Source organism: Pituophis catenifer, unplaced genomic scaffold (assembly GCF_029215685.1).
Source record: "Pituophis catenifer annectens isolate HBS135680 unplaced genomic scaffold, rPitCat1.0.hap2 SCAF_3, whole genome shotgun sequence".
NCBI lineage: Eukaryota > Metazoa > Chordata > Lepidosauria > Squamata > Colubridae > Pituophis > Pituophis catenifer.
In genome coordinates this window covers 172,833,721-172,857,213 of record NW_027256883.1, presented here as the reverse complement: position 1 = coordinate 172,857,213, position 23,493 = coordinate 172,833,721, and the positions used below count along the sequence as shown (strand labels likewise).

At 37.9% G+C, this 23,493-nt stretch overlaps 1 protein-coding gene across 4 annotated transcripts in view; it reads right to left on the bottom strand.

Annotated features, from left to right (window-relative positions):
- Window positions 1-23,493, bottom strand: part of LOC139315353 (membrane cofactor protein-like) — a 61,844-nt gene that overhangs the window by 19,047 nt on the left and 19,304 nt on the right. For all 4 annotated transcript variants that reach the window (XM_070941561.1, XM_070941563.1, XM_070941562.1 and 1 more), the window contains 4 exons: window positions 8,611-8,802; window positions 3,535-3,631; window positions 2,479-2,564; window positions 776-973 (listed from right to left, as the gene is read on the bottom strand). In XM_070941561.1, coding sequence (XP_070797662.1) covers window positions 776-973; window positions 2,479-2,564; window positions 3,535-3,631; window positions 8,611-8,802 — 573 coding nt within the window. The remainder of the gene's footprint in view (window positions 1-775; window positions 974-2,478; window positions 2,565-3,534; window positions 3,632-8,610; window positions 8,803-23,493) is intronic.

Sequence of the window (23,493 nt, the reverse complement as noted above, 5' to 3'; positions counted from 1 at the left end):
AAACAAGATTAAATGGATACACAAATGATTATCTGTAGATTTAATAATTAACTGACCCAAATATATAACTGTTATTATAAATATGCAACACTGACAGCCAGTGAGGTATAGTGTCTTAGATTAGGATGAAAGAGTTCACCCTAAGACTTTTATGATTAAGAAACACATTTCTCTTGGAGTTGGGAATGATCTCATTAGAATTTAAGATACTATACAATGTTTTAGCTTGTAATTACTCCATGGATGGTGTGGGGCTTGATAGAGATGCTTTAGGTTGAAGAATATACCATTCCTCTTCTGTTTAAGTCCTTGGTTTTTAGTCTATTCTTTAATTTTAGTAATTTCAATTGTTCTTATAATTGTATTTATATTTATATTTTTATTATATTGTAAGCCAGTCAGAATCACTTTGGATAGCAAGATGGGCAGCATATAAACATAATAATAAAATAAATAAATCAGAAAGAAATGAGAGAGAAATTATTTTTATTATGCTCCTAACTCAATGGAACACAATAAATCCAGTCCAGCTCAAGGGGATAATTAACAAATTTGATATTAATAAATTATCCAAACTATGTTTGCATTTCTTTCAATACTAACTTGTATGAACAAATTTCACTGTGATAATTTCCATTTAGTAATCCACAGCTCCCCAATGCTTAGAAGACAAGATTACCAGATTTCAGCAAGAGCATAAATGTAGGGAACTAATGGAACTAACAAAAAAGCAATTTGATATATTGAAGGTAAGGAAAATAACAAATCCCATTACTTTTGCATTCAGGTGAAGGCAAATTCCACTTTCCATCTACACCATTTTCTGCAACTATACATGTAATAGTAGAATTTCCAATAAGGGAGTAATCGGCATCACACCGATAGATTACTGTCCAGCCAGCATCATATGTATCTGAAGGACTGGGATCATATCTTCCATTGGCAATTATAGGAGGACGAGCACAAGGAATACCTGGAGAAAAAAAATTCAACAAATTCAACTAGGTTACCATTTGGATTTTCTCATGGTATAAATATTTAGCTGCTTGAATTAATTTCTTGAATTCATCAAATAAATGCACATCTTTGGAATTCTTTCTACTATCAACCAGAACACCACATTCACTTTTCTAGTTCCAGGGACAACATTCCTATCTAATAAATATCTCCTGTCCAGATTCTGCTTAGGATTTCTTCATAAAGTTATTATCAAAGTGGCCTTCCTCATTAGGATCTCTTCCCTATGCAAGTTTAAACTAGAAAAAGTACATTCTTCCTATGGAAGTAACATGGAGGTTACCCATCTCTTGTCAGAATGCAGCAAAAGTATATACTTCATTGAGAAAAGTGATATGACTGACTACATTGCATGGCAGGTGATGCTCACAATAGAAGAATCATAGACTGAAAGTTTGCCTGTTTACATTGTGCTAATGTGACTTGACCTAAAAGTTAATTTAAAGAGGCAGGATTCGATGCAAGGTTGTGATTTCAAAAAGGATTCATTCATAAATTATATCGGGAAAGCATTAACATGCTTACAGTTGCTTATATTGTGGCAGAATGCAATGCTAATAGCAGGAACAATAGTTTCTTTAGTGGACATGAATCATTCCAAGGTTAAAACTGGTTATTTTCAAAAGTTCCTGATTCCATTGCAATAACTTTTTTCAATATTTTCTCCTATACTTAAACCAAAGATATTAAAAATTAGGAAAAGGCAGCATATGGTGGCTTCCTGCATCCATTTTTTTCCTCTTTGTGTAGATCGGAACCACATTAGCTCTTCTCCAGTCTTCTAGTCATTCCCCTATGCTCAGGAGCTATGAAAGACTATATTCAGTGGTTCCAAGATTATGCCTGCCAGCTCCTTCAGAAGCCTGAATTTAATCTAGTTGGTAAAATGTCTGTGGTCAGTCATCCAGACCATTGTTTTTTCAAAGATGCTTTTTCAAAAGGAATCTGGACTGATTTTTCCCCTGAGGAAGAACAAAATGTTTCACTTCTCATCCAAGAATTGATGAAACTGATGAAGCTTCTTGGATGAGAAGCAAAACGTTTTGTTCTTCTTGCTCAGGGGAAAAAAAATCCAGTTACCTTTTGAAATAGCATGTTTGAGACAATCCATCTGGTCCTTTGAATTTGAACTCATCTACAGTGGCTATGTATAGTATATCCAGGTTATGGTTGTCTGAAAGATGGTTTTTCAAAAGACAACCGGACTGTCTTTGTTTGTGCTTGAAGATGTCTCATTTCTCATTCAAAAAGCTTGGGTGAGGCAAAGTTTCAGAACTGAAGCAGCTTCTTGGATGAGAAGTGAGACATCTTCAAGCACAATCAAAGAAAGTCCAGTTGCCTTTTGAAAAAGCACCTTTGGGATATTCAACTAAAAGCTAAGCAGACTGAACTTTTGCTGTTAAGCTAAACGTAAAAGCACTAAAAGAAGCTTAATAAGCTTAAAATAAAAGATCATCTTACGTTCGCAAACTGGAAGTTCTCTATTCCAGTCAACTCTGCCTGATTTCAAAACACATTGACGAGTAGCGCCACCTATTATTCTGAACCTAAAGGGAAGAAAAGTCTTATTGATTTTTTAGTTGCAATTTCTAAAATAAGCCACAACAGATTGGGTTCACAGAACATGCTGACTCAAACCAAACAAATTATATTATGATGTACTAAAATGTAGGACTCCAACCATTATAATACTTTGGTATTTATTTGTCTAGTAAGAATTTCTAGAAGCATATTCTGAGAACTTGATAGATGCTGTATATAAGAAGTGTTCATCTTCAAACTTGTAGCAAAGCTTTATACCTACATCACTCTGGCTGGTCTAAATCTTGCTCTCCTCTCTCCATTCCACATTCCCAAACAGATACAGCAAAGTTACTTTGTTGTACAAAGTTATGTTAAAAAGACTTTAGAAGTCACATATATAACTTCTGAGGATACTAGCACAGTAGAAATGTGATCTATTTCAGTCCCAAACTTCAAATCCTGACCCTTTTCCTTTCACTTTATAGAGCCAGTGGTCTGTAGCTGGTCCTTTCTTGGTTTGAAAATAATTTATACATCAAGCTAGCAAGAAATGTAGGTTAAGATAAACAGGGCCAATTAAGTTCAACTTCCTACAAGTTGGACCTAATTTAATATCCATTTGTAAGGCACGATAGCAATTTGCAATGCTGACAAAATAGGCAGATAAAGACAGCACCAGAGTTTCTTCCAGTTGATTCTGTCACCTCAAAACCCAGGATGATTAACAAACACCTACTGACGTATTGGCAAAATTTTACTGAGTTACATATAAATGATGCCTTTAAATTATTTCTGCAGATTTCTGCAAATCTGTTTTAAGTTACTTTGAAAGATGTATACCTTTCAAAGTAACTATATGTTATAATTATTTATAGGAATATACTGTAGATAATTATAATATATAGTTCATAATTCAGATTTTATTACTATTTTTTGTCCATTGTCTCCAAAGATATTTTTACAATTTGCTTCAACAAATAATCTCTAACTTACCCATACTGACAACCAAGGGTTATTTCTTCACCAAGCCGGAGGTCATCTGAACTTACTATTTGGCCATTTTCTATATGTGGAACGGGACATCGCTTTCCTAAAAGATTGGAACTGATGTTATCATGTGTCCTTGTGAGACTTACAACAAAATAAACACTTGTAGAAAATTGTATTATTCTAGCTTTATACTTCTCCATATTATATTATAGTTGTATCTCTCAAGAGTTGTTTTGCAATGCAGAGCTGCTTGGTAAACTATCCTCAGCTTCTCTACATATCTGTTCACTTCAATGACTGTTCATGGACTTACGTATGAAAATAATTAAAAGTAGTTTATGAAGCAGCTGCATGAATTGGAAAAAAACTTGGATGCTACTGAGTCAAAGTCTTTCAAACATTACCTGTATATATTAAAACCTCTTGAAATTATAATTATATAGTAACAATAAAAATAATTACTGACATAATTTTAATTACCATATATTTCAGCGTATAAGATGCACTCCCCCCCAAAAAAGTGGGTGAAATTGTCTCTTATACAGCAAATGTTGCCAAAGGCCCCCAGCCTTTGGCCTCTGCCTCCCAGCAATTTGCCTCTTTGCAGGAAACAACCTGGTCAGCTTCAGCACAGCCTGATTTAGCACAAGCAGCTCCCGGAATACCAACGATCAGCTGTTCCAGGCTGCGGGGATCGCCACTGCCTTTCGGAGCCATCGCTGCTGCCACCTATCTCTGCCTCTGCATGTTTCAGCCTCTGTGCATCCCATTTTCAGCCCGTTCCAGGCAGCAATCAGATGGGATGCACGGAGGCTGAAAATGGAGCGTGCATAAATGGGATGCACGGAGGCAGAAAATGGAGTGTGCAGAGGCGGAGATAGGTGGCAGCAGCGATAGGTGGCAGCGGAAATGGGCGCTGATGGCTCCGATGGGCAGTGGCAATCCCCACAGCCTGGAACAGCTGATCGTCGGTATTCTGGGAGCTGCTTGTGCTAAATCAGGCTGTGCTGAAACTGACCAAGCTGTTTGCTGCAAGGAGGCACATTGCTGGGAGGCAGATTTTTTTTTCTTGTTTTCCTCCTCTAAAGCTAATGTGAGTTTAAAAATACACCAAAAAATACGGTACATATGAATAATATGGGGTTACACGCTTAAAAAGACAACAAACTAAACAAACTAAAAACTTTAAAACAGACAATAAAACACTGGAACTATTGATTCCAAACATTATTTTTCAATTGTTAAACCATAAACTGAACATACGCAACACAGAATGGAATTCTTCAAACTTATCTCTGTTTTGACACAAAGCCAGTTCAAAGGTCAGGTGTTGAAAAATGTTATTAAGCCAATTGTTTTCTAATATATAAACATCCTTCCATGTCTACACAATTATCTTTTTTGGAAAAGACCAAGCAGAGCATGCAAACTAATCTTTGTAGATGAAAACAATCCTAATTTGGAGGATATATTTTACAAGATCATTAAACCACTTTCATTCTTAACTTCCTTCTGAGTCACTCTTCATCACAATAATAATATTTAAACAATAAGCAATTATTATTGGTGTATCTAGATCATGTATAGCAGGAAAATTGTTTTTTAAAATTATTACATCTCCATCATAAAATGAATGGTATCAATATTTTTACAATATTTGTTCATTAGCACAATAACCCACCTCCTCTCAGTTATTTTGTTTACCTCAAGTTTTTAAATCATATGAAACATATTCAGTGCTAACATTTTTTAAACCTGAAGACATGATTGGACAATAGAGGAGAGTCTAATTCTCCATTTCAAATTTCTTGAACACTTATTTTTATATTCTTTAAAAAATCTTGATGTTAATAAATTGTGGGTTTACTCAATGCCTCTGGAATTTCCAAAGTCTGTATAGCATCAGAGCCAAGCAATGAATACATCAAAAGCTTTTATTCTATATGTTATATTCCTTCTACAGAATGTCAGAAGTGACCATAGTTTCTAAAATAAAAGTGTGACCAAGTATTTTAACCAAAATATTCCAAATTTTTAATTTCTAATGATAATGAAAATAAAAATTTAATTTCTGTCCCGTAAGGCCCAATTACTTCTGATCAATATCAAAGGCTTAATTACTAATATATTTTGAATCAGGGATTAAAAAATGCTAAATAGTAAATTGAGCCAACAATGGTTAGTAGTCAAAATAATTTTAATACCAGATTGCTATTAATAAATTAGTCGTTTAAAATCATAAAAATTAAAATCACCATAATTGTATAAAAGCTTAACTTTAAGAAATCCTGGTTACTTGTTCCTTCCATGAATATTTCACTGTTAATTTATCAATCTGTTTAAAATATTTAAATGGAACCAACTACCTTGGTGCAATATTAATGCTCTCAGAAACAGAGATATCTTCAACCACATCTTAATATCCTCACTCATCTGGGAAATTTAAATTGCAAAACTCTTATCTACTAGACAGGATATTTTCCCAAGAATAATAATCCCCAGGTATTTCATAGATTCTGAAGTATCTGTATAATTGAAGCTTAATTTTTATGTCTATCTCTTAGGACTTTTTTATCAATAAATATAATATTAAACTTATTTCAATTTATTGAATTAAATTTATTGAATACCCATATTGTACAATTTGTACACTTTAAGGATCTCTGTCCACTCCTACCCCTTAATGTATTAACTTGAAACAGGATACCATCTTTCCCCAAAAATATGACCTACCCCGAAAGTAAAGACTAGCTTATTTTTTGGGGGGGGGGGCTAATATAAGGCTTACCCCAATAAGCCCTAGTGAAGGGCGTGAGCATGGCCAGCACAGGAGGCAGCCCTTCCCTTCCCCGGTCACCTCATGGCTGCTCAGCCCCTTAATCGGGGCCTGCAGATCAGCCGAGCCAGCTGTTGTGGTCCGCCAGCAGCCTCTGGAGGTGGTAGCAGAATCGGACAGTAACAGGACTGGGGAGGAACATGGGCCAGTCCTGGAGTCTGGGGAAGGCTCAGACAAGGGCTCTGCATCGGAGGCAGAGATGGGGCCAGGGCCATCTGGGAGTGTTGCGCAGACTCCGAGCCCCCAGAGTCGGACAGCAGAGAGGCAGAGGAACAGGTTCCTAGTGCACGCATGCGCAGAGCTGCCAGTAGGCAAGAGCAGCTAAAGCAAAAGGGACAACTCGGAAGTAAGGCCAGGAGATGATTGGCCCCTCCCATAAGGCTTAAAAGAGAAACAAAAGCACTTGGGCCTTTTGCAGGAAAGCAACATTGCTAACTTTGTTTCCAGTCGGCATCTCTTGTTTGTTTCTCAACTCCGTGGGGCTTTGCCAAGTAAGGCCTTTGGCAGGGGGTCAAAGAAGATAAAGGTTGGTGATTATCCTGAAGGACTTCTGAAGGACTTTTTTGCAACTAATTGGGACACAGCTGGGAATGAATATAATTCTCAGCTGTTACAATAAAATAGGTTTTTTTGGGACTAATTGTGTATTGTAATGACTCAGTAAGCCTAGGTCACAACACCTGCAAGGGCCAGGAGCTACCTCTCGTTCTGTCTCTCCAGGCACCTGGAGATGTTTCTTGTGCACGCTTGCCACCTCCAGCCCTGCCCTGCCCTGTGCAAGTTCCGTGGTGGCCCTGTAGCGGGATGGAGCAGGGAGGGGGAAATTGCCCCTTCATCCTTTGCACCCCAAAACCCCATCTTCCCTGACCACTGAGCCCCTGGCCTGCACCCCTCTTGCTGGAGCAAGATGTGCAAACTCAATGTTACCCACGGAGGTCTTCCAGTGCAAGCATGGCCACTTTTGCCACCAATTGCAGCCGCAAAAGCAGGAGGAGGCCAAGCGAACCATCTCATACTTGTACATAAGGGGGGGGGGAATAAGACACCCCCCCCCAGCCGTTTTTTGGGGAGTCAAAAGAAAATAAGACCCGGTCCTATTTTCAGGAAAACACAGTAGTAAACAATTATCTCTTTGTCACACATAAGGTAATGGGGGAATAAAAAATAATTTTCTGCATTATTGTCCAAAGATTGGATAACCATTTATTCAGGATGATACAAGGATTTCTAGCTTGGCTCTTGGACTAGAAGATCCCCAAGATTGCTTCCAGCTCTATGATTCCATTATTGTAATATTGTTATATTTTTTGGTTAAAGTTCAGTTAAACCTTCTTGTTTGCCAACATGTGGAAATGGCTGACCTTTGTCATCTTTGCCTGCTTGCTTGTCTGGAGTCTGGGACAACTCACCATGGCCAACTCATGACAGGACAACTCGCCACAGGACAAGAGTTACAGTAATATCAAAGAAATGGTGGAATAGAATCATTAAAGAAAGAATGCAAAAGGAGGGACAAAATAAAATGTGACAGGCAAACATTAAAATAATTTTTAATTATTTTAAATAAATTGAATTGAACTGTTCTGCAGCAAGTTCTCCCATGGTGAGTTGGCTGCAGCAAGTTGTCTGATGCTCTTGCCTGCATTCTCTCCGCTGGGCTCATCATCCCAGCCACATGCAGGGGGAGGCACCATGGAAAGGTTCTAAAGCCTGGCAGGGCTGTCTGTGACATGCTGTAACCCAATACTGATGGGATCCTTCTTTCACGCACCACTTAGAGCTTTTCACACTGCCAAGACCTCCTTATGCAAAAAATGGCTGGAGCTGGCTTCTTGAAAAAAATTCTTCAACTCTAGATGTTCTTGGAACTTTTTCTGGCTTTAACTTCTTGATTGCCATTTTAACTTCATCCTCCATTACAAACTTACTAAGATAATTTTTATGTTTTCTTCTGTACTGTACGTTCATTTTGCTAAGCAATTTTTAATTTCTAAAAAAGAAATCATATTTTTTATTTGAATTATTAAAACTTTGCATTATACTTTTTGTTTGGTAAAAATATCCTTTGTTAAATTCTCATGATCCAATAATCAGAAGAATTTTCAGTTACTGTTTTATTCCAAATACCGTAAGTTATAGGCTGGAAATTAAATGTACAACTTTAAATCTGACAATTTTGAAGAGCTGAATGTATTTCACTCAACACTGCATAGCAGCCACTGTTGTTGACAAAAGATACTTACCTTGACAAAGTGTAGGAAGCTCTGACCACTTATTGGTGTCAAGACATGTCATCTTAGGAATTGTTCCAGATATAATTTCATGACCTGCGATGCACTGTAAACGCAGAACAGTTCCAATTGGAGAGGTATCTGGTGGGGCTTCTCCTGTTCTAAGTGAAGAATGGGGAGGTAGAACTGGATTTGGGCAATCACCTGTAGATAAGTAAAAATGAGGAAGTTCCGAAGTAGAGAACAGAAATAAATGTCTATTACACTACTGAAGCCCAACCATTCAGTTTTAAGCCACTGGGGGCTTATGCCAAAGAATTTTCAGCCCAGAAATGTAGGAATAAGGTCAGGATGGCAAAAGCAGAAAATGAGTTAAGCAAGAGGTAGCAAGAGGGCCATAATCCAGGAGGTTTTTCTTGAAATATGTCAAGAACCAGAAGATAAAAGAGATGGCAGGCCCACTGCTTACTTAGGATGCAGAAATTTTAACAGATGACCAAGAAAAAGCAGACAAACTCGACTTCTATTTTTACCTCTGAAATGGTGGTTTGAGTAGTAGAGATTGGAAACAAATGCAATATTGTACATACAGGCCAATAAGGATATAGTAAAGGTGTTATAATAGGCATTAAATAGAGCTATTTGCAGGGATCTTAAAGACAATGCCATGACCTAAAGGCCAGCATAGCTTTATAAACTAATAATAAAAATAATAATAATGTGAGAGAATCTTGTGTCCTTCTCTGACAGGGTAACCATTCCACTGATCTAGAGGAATATGACCGATATAAGGAACCTGGATTTTCCCAAGTTTTGAAAAAATCTCAATATTTCAGAGAACATATTCAATGACAAGCTATTAGTGTAAAATAGAAGACATTCCAATAAAGCAGGGTTGGCTAACTGCATCAGAGAATCAGCATTGAAGAATGCTGATTGCGGTGTTGCGGCAAGACTGGTTGGAAAATAGCAGGTTCCAATGAGCCTTGCGAAAATTCAAACAGACAAACTGCTGTCGGGGGAGTCTTCAGACCAGAAACGTCTTTTAGGGACGGTGAAGAAAGAGAGGTGCCTTGGACGACCAAGAGGAACAGGTATGTTCCTCAAAGGGTCGGAGGCAAGCTCTTCGGACAGGCAGTGGGGGTGGCGTCCAGGTAAAAAGGAACTTTTTAAAAAAATCTTAAAAGTGGTCCTGTGTGGAAATAAGCAGCTAATTGGCACTTGGGAATTTTAATAGAGGGAAAAGAACAAAGAGGAAGTTAAAATACTAAAGCCCAAAAAGAATAACTTCTATCTGGATTTAAAATTGGATTTGGAGAAATTAAAAATAATACAAGAAAAAGAAACCCGAGGGAAAGCATTTTTTAATTAAGATCTTAACTATTTTTGAAGTTTTGACACTGGAAGGAAGAAGAAAGAGGAACCTAAAAATTTAAATACAAGAAAGGAAATTTTATAATTAGATTTAAAATTGAATTTGGAGAAACGTAAAACAGTAAAGAGAAAAGAAATTGAAGAGAAAGTATTTTTTATGTGGGTTTAAAAGATTTTTTTTGACAAATGTGATACTTTGTTGCTTTGGGAATTGTGGATTGGAGAGAGACATCTGCTGGTGGAAAGAAAGTACTACAACGATTGCTTTGAAAATTGAAGCATTAAATGACCTTGATGACCATGAGAGAATTTTAGGAATATTTGTTTCTTTTGGAACTGTTGGGTCTCGACTCTGAAAGGAGGTGAAAAGCAACAAAACTTTAAATTGGAGTGGTCTAGAAAAATATTTGAACTGAATATTATTTGGAATAAAAAAAGAAGAATTTTTTTTTTTTTGAAAAGACAACATGGAGCATGGGGAGTATGAGGAATTAAGAGAGATGATTAAAAATATGCATGAAGCATTTAGGGGTAATAAAAAAGCAAAAGCCTGGTTAGAAGAAAATAAAAAAAAGGATGAAGAAAATAACAATGAGAAGCAAGAATGCAAGGTTGAAGAGAAAATTATTGAAGAAAAGTTAAATGATTACACTGGGATTAAAGTGGGGAGAAAAGAAGGGACAGGAGGAAATATTTTCTAAAAAAGAAGCGAGCAAAGGGGAGAAAAGGAAAAGGGAAGAGACTAGGTTAAAAAAAGCTAGACAATTACACTGAGTTTATCAGTGGAAAAAAAAGAATGGAGAGGGGGAAATATTTTCCAAAAAAGAAGCAATCAAAGGGAAGAGAAAGAAAGGGAAACACACTAGATAAAAACTTGGGGTAAATTATGCGAGTAATAGACTTAAAAGTAAGAGAAAGGATTCAAGAGAAAAGATATAATAAATATAAAAAGAAAAAAAGAAAAAGAAGACAAGAGAAAGGGAGAAAAACATTAAGAAGTGGATTTCTGGAGGGACCAAGAGAAAATGGCTAAAAGGGGAAGAATAGAGGAAAGGAGGAAGGGAAATGAGGTATATATTTATAGATTTAAGAGAATTGTATTAACATTAGTAATTATGAATGTAATAAATAAAAATGATGAGATATATTGTGTATGAAAATAATTGAAATTAAGAGATAAACTTGAAAAGTAAAAAGAAGTGTGATTTCAATGTAAAAATAGAATAAGATGAGTATATTGTTTATAGCAGGGGTGAAATGCTCTCAGTTCGGACCGGATCGCCTGATCCGGTAGTGATGGGGTGGGTGGTTCGGAGAACCAGTAGCAAAAATCCCTGCGAGCCCCCACCACCACGCCCAGCTGAGCCGCACGATCATCAGAGGCTTTTTTTTTTTTTTTACTTTTAAAAGCATTTTTTCTACTTCTTCCGCCAAAAAAATGCTTTTAAAAGTAAAAAAAAAAGCCTCTGATGATCGTGCAGCTCAGCTGGGATCATCAGAGCCTTTTCAAAGCATTTTTTAAAACACCTCTTCCCCGGAAGAGGTTGCAGAAAAAAATGCTTTAAAAGTCTCTCTGACGATCCCAGTTGAGTTGCCTGATTGTCAGAGAAACTTTTCAAAGCATTTTTTTAAACGATCAGGGAACTCAGCTGGGATCATCAGAGAGACTTTTAAAGCATTTTTTTCTGCAACCTCTTCAGCAGAAGAGGTGGTTAAAAAATGCTTTGAAAAGGCTCTGATGATTCCAGCTGTGTTCCTGATCGGCAGAGGCTTTTCAAAGCATTTTTTTGCATTTGCAGAAAAAATGCTTTGAAAAGTTAAAATTAAAAAAAAAAGTTGGCCATGCCCACCCAGTCACATTACCCCCCCCCCCCCAAGTCATGTCCACAGAACCGGTAGTAACAAATTTTACATTTTACCCCTGGTTTATAGCTAAAAATGTGATGTAAAAAATAAAAATAATGATGTATATTGTTTAGTGAAAACAAATAGATGAAATATGAAGTGATAATTTGGTCCATTTATGAAGAATTGAAATTGTAATGGGGATTTTAAATGAAGTGCTGTAAGTGATGAAATACGATAAATAATATTATAATAAGAAATCAGGAATTAAGGATGGAAATGATATTGTTTAAGTTAAAGGGTTTCAATATAAAAATTGAATAGCATGAAGTATGTTGTTTATATAAATGGAGAAATAAAATAATTAATTGAAGCAATGTTAAAATTAGGATGTGAAGGGCGGATGATAATATTGTTTATACACTATGTATTAAGAAGAGATTAAGAGAAAATAAAAAAGTAGAGAAAAAAGAATATTATGGCAGAAATTGAAATATGTAAATTGTATTTGGAAAAAACAAAAAAGAAGATTGGAATGGATTATAAAATATATATAAATATGTTATAAGTTGTATAAGATGTGACCCGGTCAGTACTCTGTTCATAAAATATGTATGTAAAAGGAAATTTTTAAAATAAAACTTGTTTAAAAAAGAGAGAGAGAGAGAGAATCAGCATTAATGGATATCTGACAAGATGGAGAGCAGTAACTAGGAAAGTTTCACAGAGATTGGTTTTAGACCTAGTATAATTTAACGTTTTCACTAATGACCTAAGTAGTTATCAAATGTGTAAGTGACACAAAACTGGAAGTTCTAATCAACACATAGGATGAAAGCATTTGATTGCAATCTAGCCTCAAAGACAAAAAGGAAAAATACATCCTTTAACAGGAAAAAAAAGTGAAGTATTACCTTTAGAGAGAAAAAGATGTAAGACAAACATACAAGATGGTGGAGTCATGACTTGAAACGTTACATCTGAGGATTTAGTTATGGCCACTGACAAGAAGCTGACAAGAAGTCAGGAGAATGAAACAGTTATTATAAGGATTAATACAAATCTGAACTGCATTACACATCTGAACTACATCCTCACCAACCCAAGATTGACTCAGCCTTCCATCTTTATGAGGTCGATAAAATGAAGACCCAGATTGTTGGGGGCAATATGTTAACTCTGTAAACTGTTTAGGGAGGGTTGTAAAGCACTATGAAGTAGTATGTAAGTCTAAGTGCTATAGCTATTAGAAGCAGCATACATTAAAACACATGAAATCATTATTCCGCTCTACTTGGCACCACAAAACCACACTTGGACTACTGTCTGATTTTGAATCCTACATTATCAGAAGGAGACTGAGAGGTTAGAACTGCTTCAGAGAGCAGTAACAAAGATGATTATGAGATGAGACTATTTTCCATGGCCACAGAAATTAGTATCAGAAATAACAAGTTGCAGCTACCTGGATTTCATTTAAATATGAAATCATATTCTTTCATATGTGGTGGACATGCCCCGAAGCAAAAAGATACTGGAGCAAAATTCGGAGATGGTTGAAAGACATAATTAAAGAAGAAATCGATTTGAATCCAGAAATATTTCTCCTGGGAATGGTAAAGAAAGGGTATGGAAAGGAAAAGGTCCACCTCCTAATACACATAACTACAGCTGCCAGACTGGCGTACGCCCAATACTGGAAAAAGAAAGACCTACCACCAGACGACCTTATAATTAGCAAAATATTAGAGTGTGCAGAGATAAGTAAATTAACGCACGAGATAAATAATGATGAAAATTCAGATTATGATACTGTGTGGGGAAGATAGTACGAATGGATAAATGATAGAATCAAGGAAGGAGTAAAAGGTGTAGAAATTAAATAGAAATGTATAGTATAAATGACACCAGATATTTTTCATATATTTATATACAAACACTGCGAAACCGATGTCAAACAGAATTGTTATTATATTTTATCTATGTAAAAAAAAATCAATAAAGTGTAAATAAAAAAAAATCCATGTTTTTTTAAAAAAAAATTAATCTGATTTTTTAATTATTTTTATCAAATGCTTTTGGAGTAAAAATCTATTTAAAGATAGTTTTCTATTTAAGATACATTAATAAATTAGTTTATTCAGCATGAAATGGAGCTTAGTTATGTAGCATGAGGCTGTATATTCTGCAATATTGGGGCTGTTGGTGAGTCAACAATGGGTCAGAGGAGAAACTGCTGTGGGACAGAGATGACAGTTGCTCTTTCAAAATTATGATTTAAATCAAGTTGATTTAAATCAAGCCTTTTTACTAGATTTAAATCAAATTCACCCTGCTTACCAGTGACTTAAATAATCCTTAAATAAACACATTCCTCTGAACCTTGGCTTCAGAGTCCAGCTTTTATGTTCTGAAACAGAAGTGCACTTCTTGGTTTTCAGTCCCCGCCTGAATTGCTGTTTGGATTCTGTAACTCAAGAAACCAATTCGTAGAGAAAAGGTCAAGTGAACAGGTCAAGAATGGAGAAACCAACTTCTTCCCCTTAGAGTTACATTTCTGTTTGAGAAAGGACAACAAATATCATAGACAAAACAACTATGATGGTGTTATGTGAAGGAACACCTGTCCTTGTAGATGGTTGGATGGTTTAGGGGTGGGGAATTTGTAGTGGGTGGGAGTGTGTTTGGGGATTGTTATGTGTGTTGAATCTGGTCTTTGGGTGTTAAGTGAATTTCGTTGTATGGGTATACTGTGTATACACATACAATGACAATAAAGTTATTATTATTGAATAAAGCCTTGGCTCTCATCAGAAGCAGTAACTATGATGTGTTTAAAGAGATTCAGTTCAGGTACTCAACTACCTCTGACTTCCCAAAGACAGAGCTGGCTAAACACTCAGCTGTTTCTGGATCCCACAGTCAACCAAAGGGCCCCCAGGGTAGAGAATGAAGGTTAGAGAATCCACAGCCACCGAAAAGCCACTAGGCCTGATCCGTAGTGGCGCAGTGGTTAGAATGCAGTACTGCAGGCTACTTCTGCAAACTGACTGCTGCCAGCAGTTCGGGTCTCATCGGCTCAAGGTTGACTCAGCCTTCCAAGGTGGGTAAAATTGTTGAGGGGCAATATGCTGACTCCTAAAACAACCCTTCGAGAGGGCTGTAAAGCCGTATATAAGCCTAAGTGCTATTGCTCCGATAGGGCAAACATCGGGCAAATGGGCGTGGCCTTCGCAGCCCCCGCCTTTCCCTGACCGCAGAAGGTCCCTACTGGCGCCTTTCTTTCTTCTCCCTCGACTCAAAAAGCTGAGCTGCCTTTGCGGTAAAGGAGCTGGAGCAGCAGGTCTGCCTAGCGAGGGGGAGGGGGGGCTTCTCGTTCTCGGTCGCAAAGCAACAAGAGATCGCGGCACTCCCGCGCCTTGTCGAGGGAACCTCGAGAAGCTCCCCTCCCTAAAGCAAATAAGAAAGGCGCCCTCCCCACCCCCGCCCCTTTCAGAGCCCGAACTTTAGCAGGCGCGTAGAGAGGCGCTTCTTGACTCACACAAAGCCGTGGACGAGAACAGGAGCAGGAGCAAGGCCGCCGAAAGAACCTCATCGGAACAAGAAGCGAAAAGACCCATCGTTGACAGCAGACGGGAATCGAAGAAACGCTCCCGGGAGCTTAAGAGGCAGGAAAGGGCGGCCGCGGCCAAATGCTACCGGTTGACGACAACCGCAACAGCACCTCTTTTCTGGTAAATGGGCGTGAGCAGCTTATCTCTTTATTACTCGACGTTCAGACGTCATGACAAAGAGGAAGGAAGTTTCTAAGGCGACGGCGCCCTGCTCCGCCGACCAAGCGTAAAGCTGCTGAACGCCCTCGTCCGCGGAAGCACGTGGTTGCGAACGGGAACTGTCTCTCCCTGGGAGTCGACGGGAGGGCGGGGATTTGACGTCGCGCTATAAAAGGAGTTCTGAGGAAACGTGCGGTGGTTTAACTCGGAAAGGAAAGGGGAAAAGGCGAAATGAAAACAACCCCGCGGAGTTGTAAAAGGATGAATTCAGGTTACAAAGCTGGTATTATTGAATCTTCCCCTAGCTGTGTTAGGTTCCAGTTCTCACAAATGGGGATAGCATGACTACCGCCCACCTCTTTAAATTAACTCTATAAAGGTTCTGTAGCTGAAGACCAACAACGCTGGAGAGTATCCAACTGGGAAAATATTGGTTGATGGTGCATGCTTGCCGTTGTAGTGGTATTCTCATTAAACGCTTTTCAAAAAAAATCACGTTTTATAGAATGGAATAGAATCGGAATAGAGCTGGAAGGCATCTTGGAGGCCTTCTAGTCCAGCCCTCTGCTCAAGCAGGAGGACCTGTCCTATACCATTTCAGATAAGTGACTGTCTGGTCTCTTCTTAAACCCCCCCAGTGATGGAGCTCCCATGATTTCTGAAAGCAAGCTGTTCCACTAGTTAATTGTCCTCACTTTTAGGAAGTTTCTCTTTAATTCCAAGTTATTGACCAGCTTGGTATAGTGTTTCGGACACCAAGCCAGAAACCAGGACAACATGGGTTCCAATCCTGCCTTACACTCAAAGACAGCTGAATGTCTTGGGCTCACTCTCTCTCTCTCTCTCTCTCTCTCTTCCCCCTATCCCTCCCTCTCCATCCTAAGAAGGAGGCAATAGCAAACCACTTCTGAAATACTGCCAAGAAGATTGCAGGGACTAGTCCAAGCAGTCTTGACTCCTAGCAACTATCTGAAGAAGACCCTCCAAATATTGACAAGATTTCAGAAGTGGTTTGCTATTGCCAATCATTTATGCTAGAGCACCAACAGAAGCGGAAGTAGGAAATACAAATTATTTTTGGTACTTAACGATAAAGCAATTGCATCCTGTATGCTTAAGTTACTTCTAAATAATTTCGTTTGCTTCCAGGCAACTTAGCTTTTTAACCAATACAAAGGAAACCAGTTTTGAATAAGCACATATAGGATTGCGTAAAAAAGTAAACATAGTAGAAAACAAAGTGCACTGTAAAACTTTTTACCTGTGCTTTTTATCATGTATCTTATTTTCTTCAGTTGACAAAAGATTCTGCAAACATTTACATTAATACCAGTAATTAGAAATATTTGAAGAAAATTGTTTCTTAAGATCCTCGTTACATGGTGAGTCAGACTAAAGAGTCTATTCTGTTTTTCAAAATGAGGAAACAGTTATGTTTATTTACCGTATATTTTATGTGGTAGCAAATTCTATTCTTTATTTTTATTCTGGGAGATGGAAAATACTGAAATAAGCATTTTTAAAAAATAGCAGATTTGCTCTTAAAATTGATAGAATATTTCTATTTTTTATTGACAGCAATAAAGTTAAACTAGTATTTTTCAAAAAGGAACTGCTATGGCACTTAGAAAAGTTGCTGCATGGTAGTTAATCTTGATTTTTCACAAAAATGAATGGCTGAGGCTGAAAATAAATGCAAAGCTCTATAGTAGAGCCCTAGATTAATACAGTAATAGCCCTAAATTAATAGGGCTATCAGTGCATGTAACATAGATGTCTGTGCGAGTAAGATTATCACTCCTGCTGTCAACCAAAACCAAGCATTTAATAGCGAGTGCCATACCATGTGCATTAATCAAACAGGTGGCAAGAAAGCAGGGGCAGTCAGGCACAACACAGGTTATGTAGACAGTAAACATAGGGTCAATCAAAATGGACTCAAATGTCTATACACCAATGCATAGAGTATGAGGAATAAACAGGGTGAATTAGAAATTCAAGTAAATGAGGGCAGATATGATATTGTTGCCATTACAGAAACTTGGTGGGATGAAACCCACAAATGGAACATACAGCTAGAGCAGTGGGTCTCAACCTTCCTAATGCCGCGACCCTTTGATACAGTTCCTCATCTTGTGGTGACCCCCAACCATAAAATTATTCCTAAAACCATTGAAAAAATGTGTTTTCTGATGGTCTTAGGCGACCCCTGTGAAAGGGTCGTTCGACCCCCAAAGGGGTCCCGACCCACAGGTTGAGAACCACTGAGCTAGAGGGATATAAATTATTTAAAAGAAATAGACCAAATAAAAGAGGAGGTGGAGTTGCACTATATATAAGAAATAACTACATCTCTACAGAAATAGAGCACAACAATGATGAAAATTATCTTGAATGCATTTGTGTCAATATTAAAGAGGGGGGGGGAATGACATTGCCATAGGTCTATACTATAGACCACCCAACCAACCAGAGGAAGTAGATAAACTTTTTGCTAGTCAGCTAACTAAGTTATGTAGAAAGCACATCATATAGTAATGGGGGATTTTAACCACCCTGACATCAACTGGGAGACAAACTCTGCACCAAGTGGAAGATCCAACAGGTTCCTAACAAACCTAGCAGACAACTTTGTTTCCCAAAAAGTAGAGAAGGGAACAAGGGGATCAGCCATATTGGACTTAATTCTCACTAACAGAGACAAAATGATAAGTGTTGAAGCTACAGGAACCTTGGGGACAAATGATCATGCAATATTGGAATTCAACATGCAAACACAAGTAGTAGAACAAAGTCAAACTTTAAGAGCTAATTTCAATAACGTTAGAGAGAGCTTGAGAAGGATTCCATGGATGAGAATCCTCAAGGGGAAAACAACTCAAGAAGCGGGAAATTTTGAAAAGTGACATTATAAAAGCCCAGTCTAGCACAATACCAATGAAGAAGAAAAATAATAGATCTCAAAAGAAACCAGCATGGCTGCATAAAGAACTCTCTAACAAATTGAAAGACAAAAAGGACAAGTATAAAAAGTGGAAAGGGGGGCAAATAACTAAGGCAGAATATCAGCAAATAGCCCGAGCCTGTAATGATGAAGTGAGGAAAGCTAAGGCTCACAATGAACAAAGGCTTGCGACTAAAGTAAAAAATAACAAAAAAAGCTTCTTCCAACATATTAAAAACAAGAAAAAAGTCAAGGAAACAATTGGCCCATTGCTGGGAGAAAGTGGCAAGAAGGTGACAAGCAACAGGGAGAAAGCAGAACTACTTAACTCATTTTTTGCATCTACACAAAAGGAAAAAACAGTCCAACCTATCAAAAACAGCACCACAAAAAACAGATTAGGAACACAAGTTAAAATAGAGAAGAAAATGGTAAGTGAACACTTGTCTACCCTAGACGAGTTCAAATCACCAGGACCAGATGGATTACACCCCAAGGTTCTGAAGGAACTGGCAGATGAGATCACTGAACTATATCTTTCAAAGATCCTGGAGCACAGGGGAACTGCCAGAGGATTGGAAAAGAACTGATGTAGTTCCCATCTTCAAAAAAGGAAAAAAAAATAGATCCAGGAAACTACAGACCTATCAGCCTGACCAATACCAGGGAAGATTCTGGAAAAGATAATCAACGAATCATCGAACACCTAGAAGCAAACCAAGTAATAACCAAAAGCCAACATGAGTTTGTCAAAAACAGATCATGCCAGACTAATCTTATTGCATTCTTTGACAAAGTGACAAAATTAGTGGACCAGAGGAATGCTGTCGATATAATTTACTTGGACTTTAGTAAAGCATTTGATAAAGTAGACCACAACCTACTACTAGATAAAGTAGAAAAATGTGGGTTAGACAGCATCACCACCAGATGGATTCGTAACTGGCTGACCAACCGCACTCAACGTGTAGTCCTCAATGGAACTGCATCTACATGGAGGGAAGTATGCAGTGGAATACCCCAGGGCTCTGTTTTAGGCCCAGTGCTCTTCAACATCTTCATCAATGACTTGGACGAGGGAATAGATGGGGAACTCATCAAATTTGCAGATGACACCAAGCTGGCAGGAATAGCCAACACTGCAGAAGATAGGCTCAAGATACAGAAGGATCTTGATAGACTTGAACATTGGGCGCTATCTAACAAAACGAAATTCAACAGTGAAAAAAGCAAGGTTCTACATTTAGGGAAGAAAAACAAAATGCACATGTGGTACTTTGCTTAACAGTAGTAACTGTGAGAGGGATCTTGGAGTCCTAGTGGACAACCATTTAGATATGAGCCAGCAGTGTGCAGCAGCTGCCAAAAAAGCTAACACAGTTCTGGGCTGCATAAATGGGGATAGAATCAAAATCACGTGGTGTTAATACCACTATATAATGCCTTGGTAAGGCCACACTTGGAATACTGCATTCAGTTTTGGTCGCCACGATGTAAAAAAGATGTTGAGACTAGAAAGAGTGCAGAGAAGAGCAACAAAGATGATTAGGGGATTGAAGTGGCTGAAGTGCTGTGGTAACTTCGGTCATTAAACAATGATTGTAAGTCAAGGACTACCTGCACATCTGGGCACAAGCAATTGTATAAATTCTATTGAATTATCTATATAAATAAAAATGTAAATGTCCGTTTGTACATAACCGCACATCTCCGAAAGTTCTTCACCGATTGCTTTCAAATTTTGACACAACATTGCATTCGACTACGGGCGTGTTTATATATACCTATATTATATACATGTCACACCTGTGACAGGTAAAAACATGAAAAACATTGAAAGACATTGAAAAAAATTGAAAAACATCGCCACCTGCTGGACATAAAACCAACACACCCACATTTTACCACATGAATTTTGAAAATTAAATCACAAATTTTTCACTAGATATAATTCCAAAATATATCAACAAAAAAATATCAGCAGTCCAGATACAGAAGACTCAGGTAGCGCATACATTTACGTGTTTAAAAATGCTATAAAAATTGTTGCTCTGTTCTCTGAGGAAACATACTACACCACAGCTGCAGTTGTATTTTTATTGAATGAAATGTCTAAAAACGGGCATTTGCACATATATACCTGAATACTTATAGGAAGCACAGATGAAGGGAATTTTGGGGAAAAGCAGACTGGTTATGAAATGTCACTCCATCAATAATTTCCAGGATAGATAAATCACTTAGTAACAAATGTTGGCAATTCCATGAAAGAAAATGAACATTTTACCACATGAATTTTGAAAATTAAATCACAAATTTTTCACTAGGTATAATTCCAAAATATATCAACAAAAAATATCAGCAGTCCAGTTACAGAAGACTCAGGTAGTCCTCAACTTGCAACAATTCACTTACTGACCATTCGAAGTTACAACAGTACTGAAAAAAGTGACTTATTATCATTTTTCATGCTTATGACCATTGCAACATCCCCATGGTTATGTGATTTACATTCAGCTGCTTGACAACTGACTTACATTTATGACGGTTGCACTGTTCCTGGGTCATGTGATCACTTTTTGCAACCTTCTGACAAGCAAAGTCAATGGAGAAACCAGATTCACTTAACAACAGGGTTACTAATTTAACAACTGCTGTGATTCACTTAGCAAATGTGGCAACAAAAAAGAAGTGGTAAAATGGGGCAAAACTCACTTAAGAAATTTCTCACTTAGCAACGTAGATTTTTGTTTCAGTTGTGGTTGTAAATTAAGGACTACCTGTATTAAAGATTGATTGGATTTGATTGGAAAGATTTAAAGAGCTCAAAACCAGATAAAAAAAATATAGTGCTACAAACATAGCAATAGAAACTTAGATATAGAAATTCATAATTCTATAAAGTATAAATAGTAAATTAAAGTAATGGGCTCTAGCTTAAGATAGGTAGGAGAGTAGAAACAAATATATTGTTAACATAACATGCTGTGGTGCGGAGAGCTGCGAAGGCTTGGCCTGAAAAGGTAAGGGCAATGGTGGGGGATGCAGAAGAGGCCGGGCCAGAGACAGAGATTAGCAGAGAGAGAGGGAGAGAGATATAGAGAGAAATAGAGAGACGGCGGGGAGAGAGAGAGAGACACATACAGAGATACAGAGAGAGAGGGTGGGAGAGAGAGACAGACAGAGGGGGGAGAGAGACAGATACAGAGGGGGGGAGAGAGATACGGGGGAGAGAGACAGATACAGAGAGGGGGAGAGAGAAATACAGACGGGGGGAGGGAGAGAGACATGGAGAGATACAAAGAGAGGAGGAGACAGAGAGGAAGGATTTTGTGGTTCCCATTGTTTTTTAGCAACTGGTTCTCTGCCCTAATCACCAGCTGCATAGGCGTGGCTCGGGGGCTGTCATATGACTGATGAAAGTGAGTGATGTCGAGTTGGCCACGCCCACCAAATGTTCGTGGAGAGTTTGAAACTTCAGCCTCGCTCTTTTAGCCCAGCAGAAGCACCAGACTGGGCCACAGCAATGCGTGGCCGGGTACAGCTAGTTTAAAATAAATAAAAAATTATTTTAATTTTTGCAATTCACATTTCATTTTGTCCTTCCTTTTGCATTCTTTCTTTAATTATTCTATTCCACATTTCTTTGATATTAGTGTAACTCTTGTCCCACAGTGAGTTGTCCTGTGGCGAGTTGGCCATGGTGAGTTGTCCTTCAGTGAGTTCACCATGGGGAGTTGGCTGTGGCAAATTGCCATAGACCCAATATTATTGTTAGAAACACCTCTGAAATGGGTGGGAGAAACTCGGCAGGATTGAAAACTATGCCTCTGATTCCCTATACAATAGCCCTTTGGAGACTACTGAAAGAGACATGCAACTTTCCATGGACACTCAAGGATTTAAAATTTGGATTTGGATTTATTTTCCCAGTTGATGACCTGATATCCTTTGAAAACATTTCCTTATATTATACCAAGGAAGCTTTTAGTGCTAGATAGTATCCAATAAATAGAGTTAATACTAGGCTGATGAAAAAATATTTCTTATGCTAATACATATGGCAAGCCAAGTGTTAAAAATTACCCAGTGTCTAGACTGGAGAATAAAACATATGAAGAATGGTTGCAGGAACTTGGTATGTCTAGTTTGATGAAGAGAAGGACTAGGGGAGACATGATAGCAGTGTTCCAATATCTCAGGGGTTGTCACAAAGAAAACGGAGTCAAACTATTCTTCAAAGCACCTGAGGGTAGAACAAGAAGCAATGGGTGGAAACTAATCAAGGAGAGAAGCAATTTAGAACTAAGGAGAAATTTCCTAACAGTTAGAACAATTAATAGGTGGAACAACTTGCCTGCAGAAGTTGTGAATGCCCCAACACTGGAAATTTTTAAGAAGATGTTGGATAACCATTTATCTGAAGTGGTGTAGGGTTTCCTGCCTGGGCAGGGGGTTGGACTGGAAGATCTCCAAGGTTCCTTCCAACTCTGTTATTCTAAGTAGTGGCCAAAATTGTGGAAACCTTTTGGGAAAAGTGTATTTTCTAAAACCAGCTAATAGCACCACTTTTTTGGGGGGGGAGTAGTACCATAAAATTATATATCAATGGAAAGATAATCAAGAATGTAATTCAATAACTTTTATGAAGGGTTTGCTATTAGAATACCGTGTTTCCCCGAAAATAAGACCCTGTCTTATATTTTTTTTGAACCCTGAAATAAGCGCTTGGCTTTATTGCCATGCACTCAAAAGCCCGATTGGGCTTATTATCAGGGGATGTCTTATTTTGGGGAAAACAGGGTAGCAGTTACAGTATAAAGAAGAAAAGTGAAACACATAGAAAAAATGAGATATACAAAAATTATCATGTCATTTAATAGTTGGGTAACCTTTAGTATGAATTACAACATCTTCCCATTGAGTGAACCAAGTCTTTTAGTTCTGCAGCTGTTATAA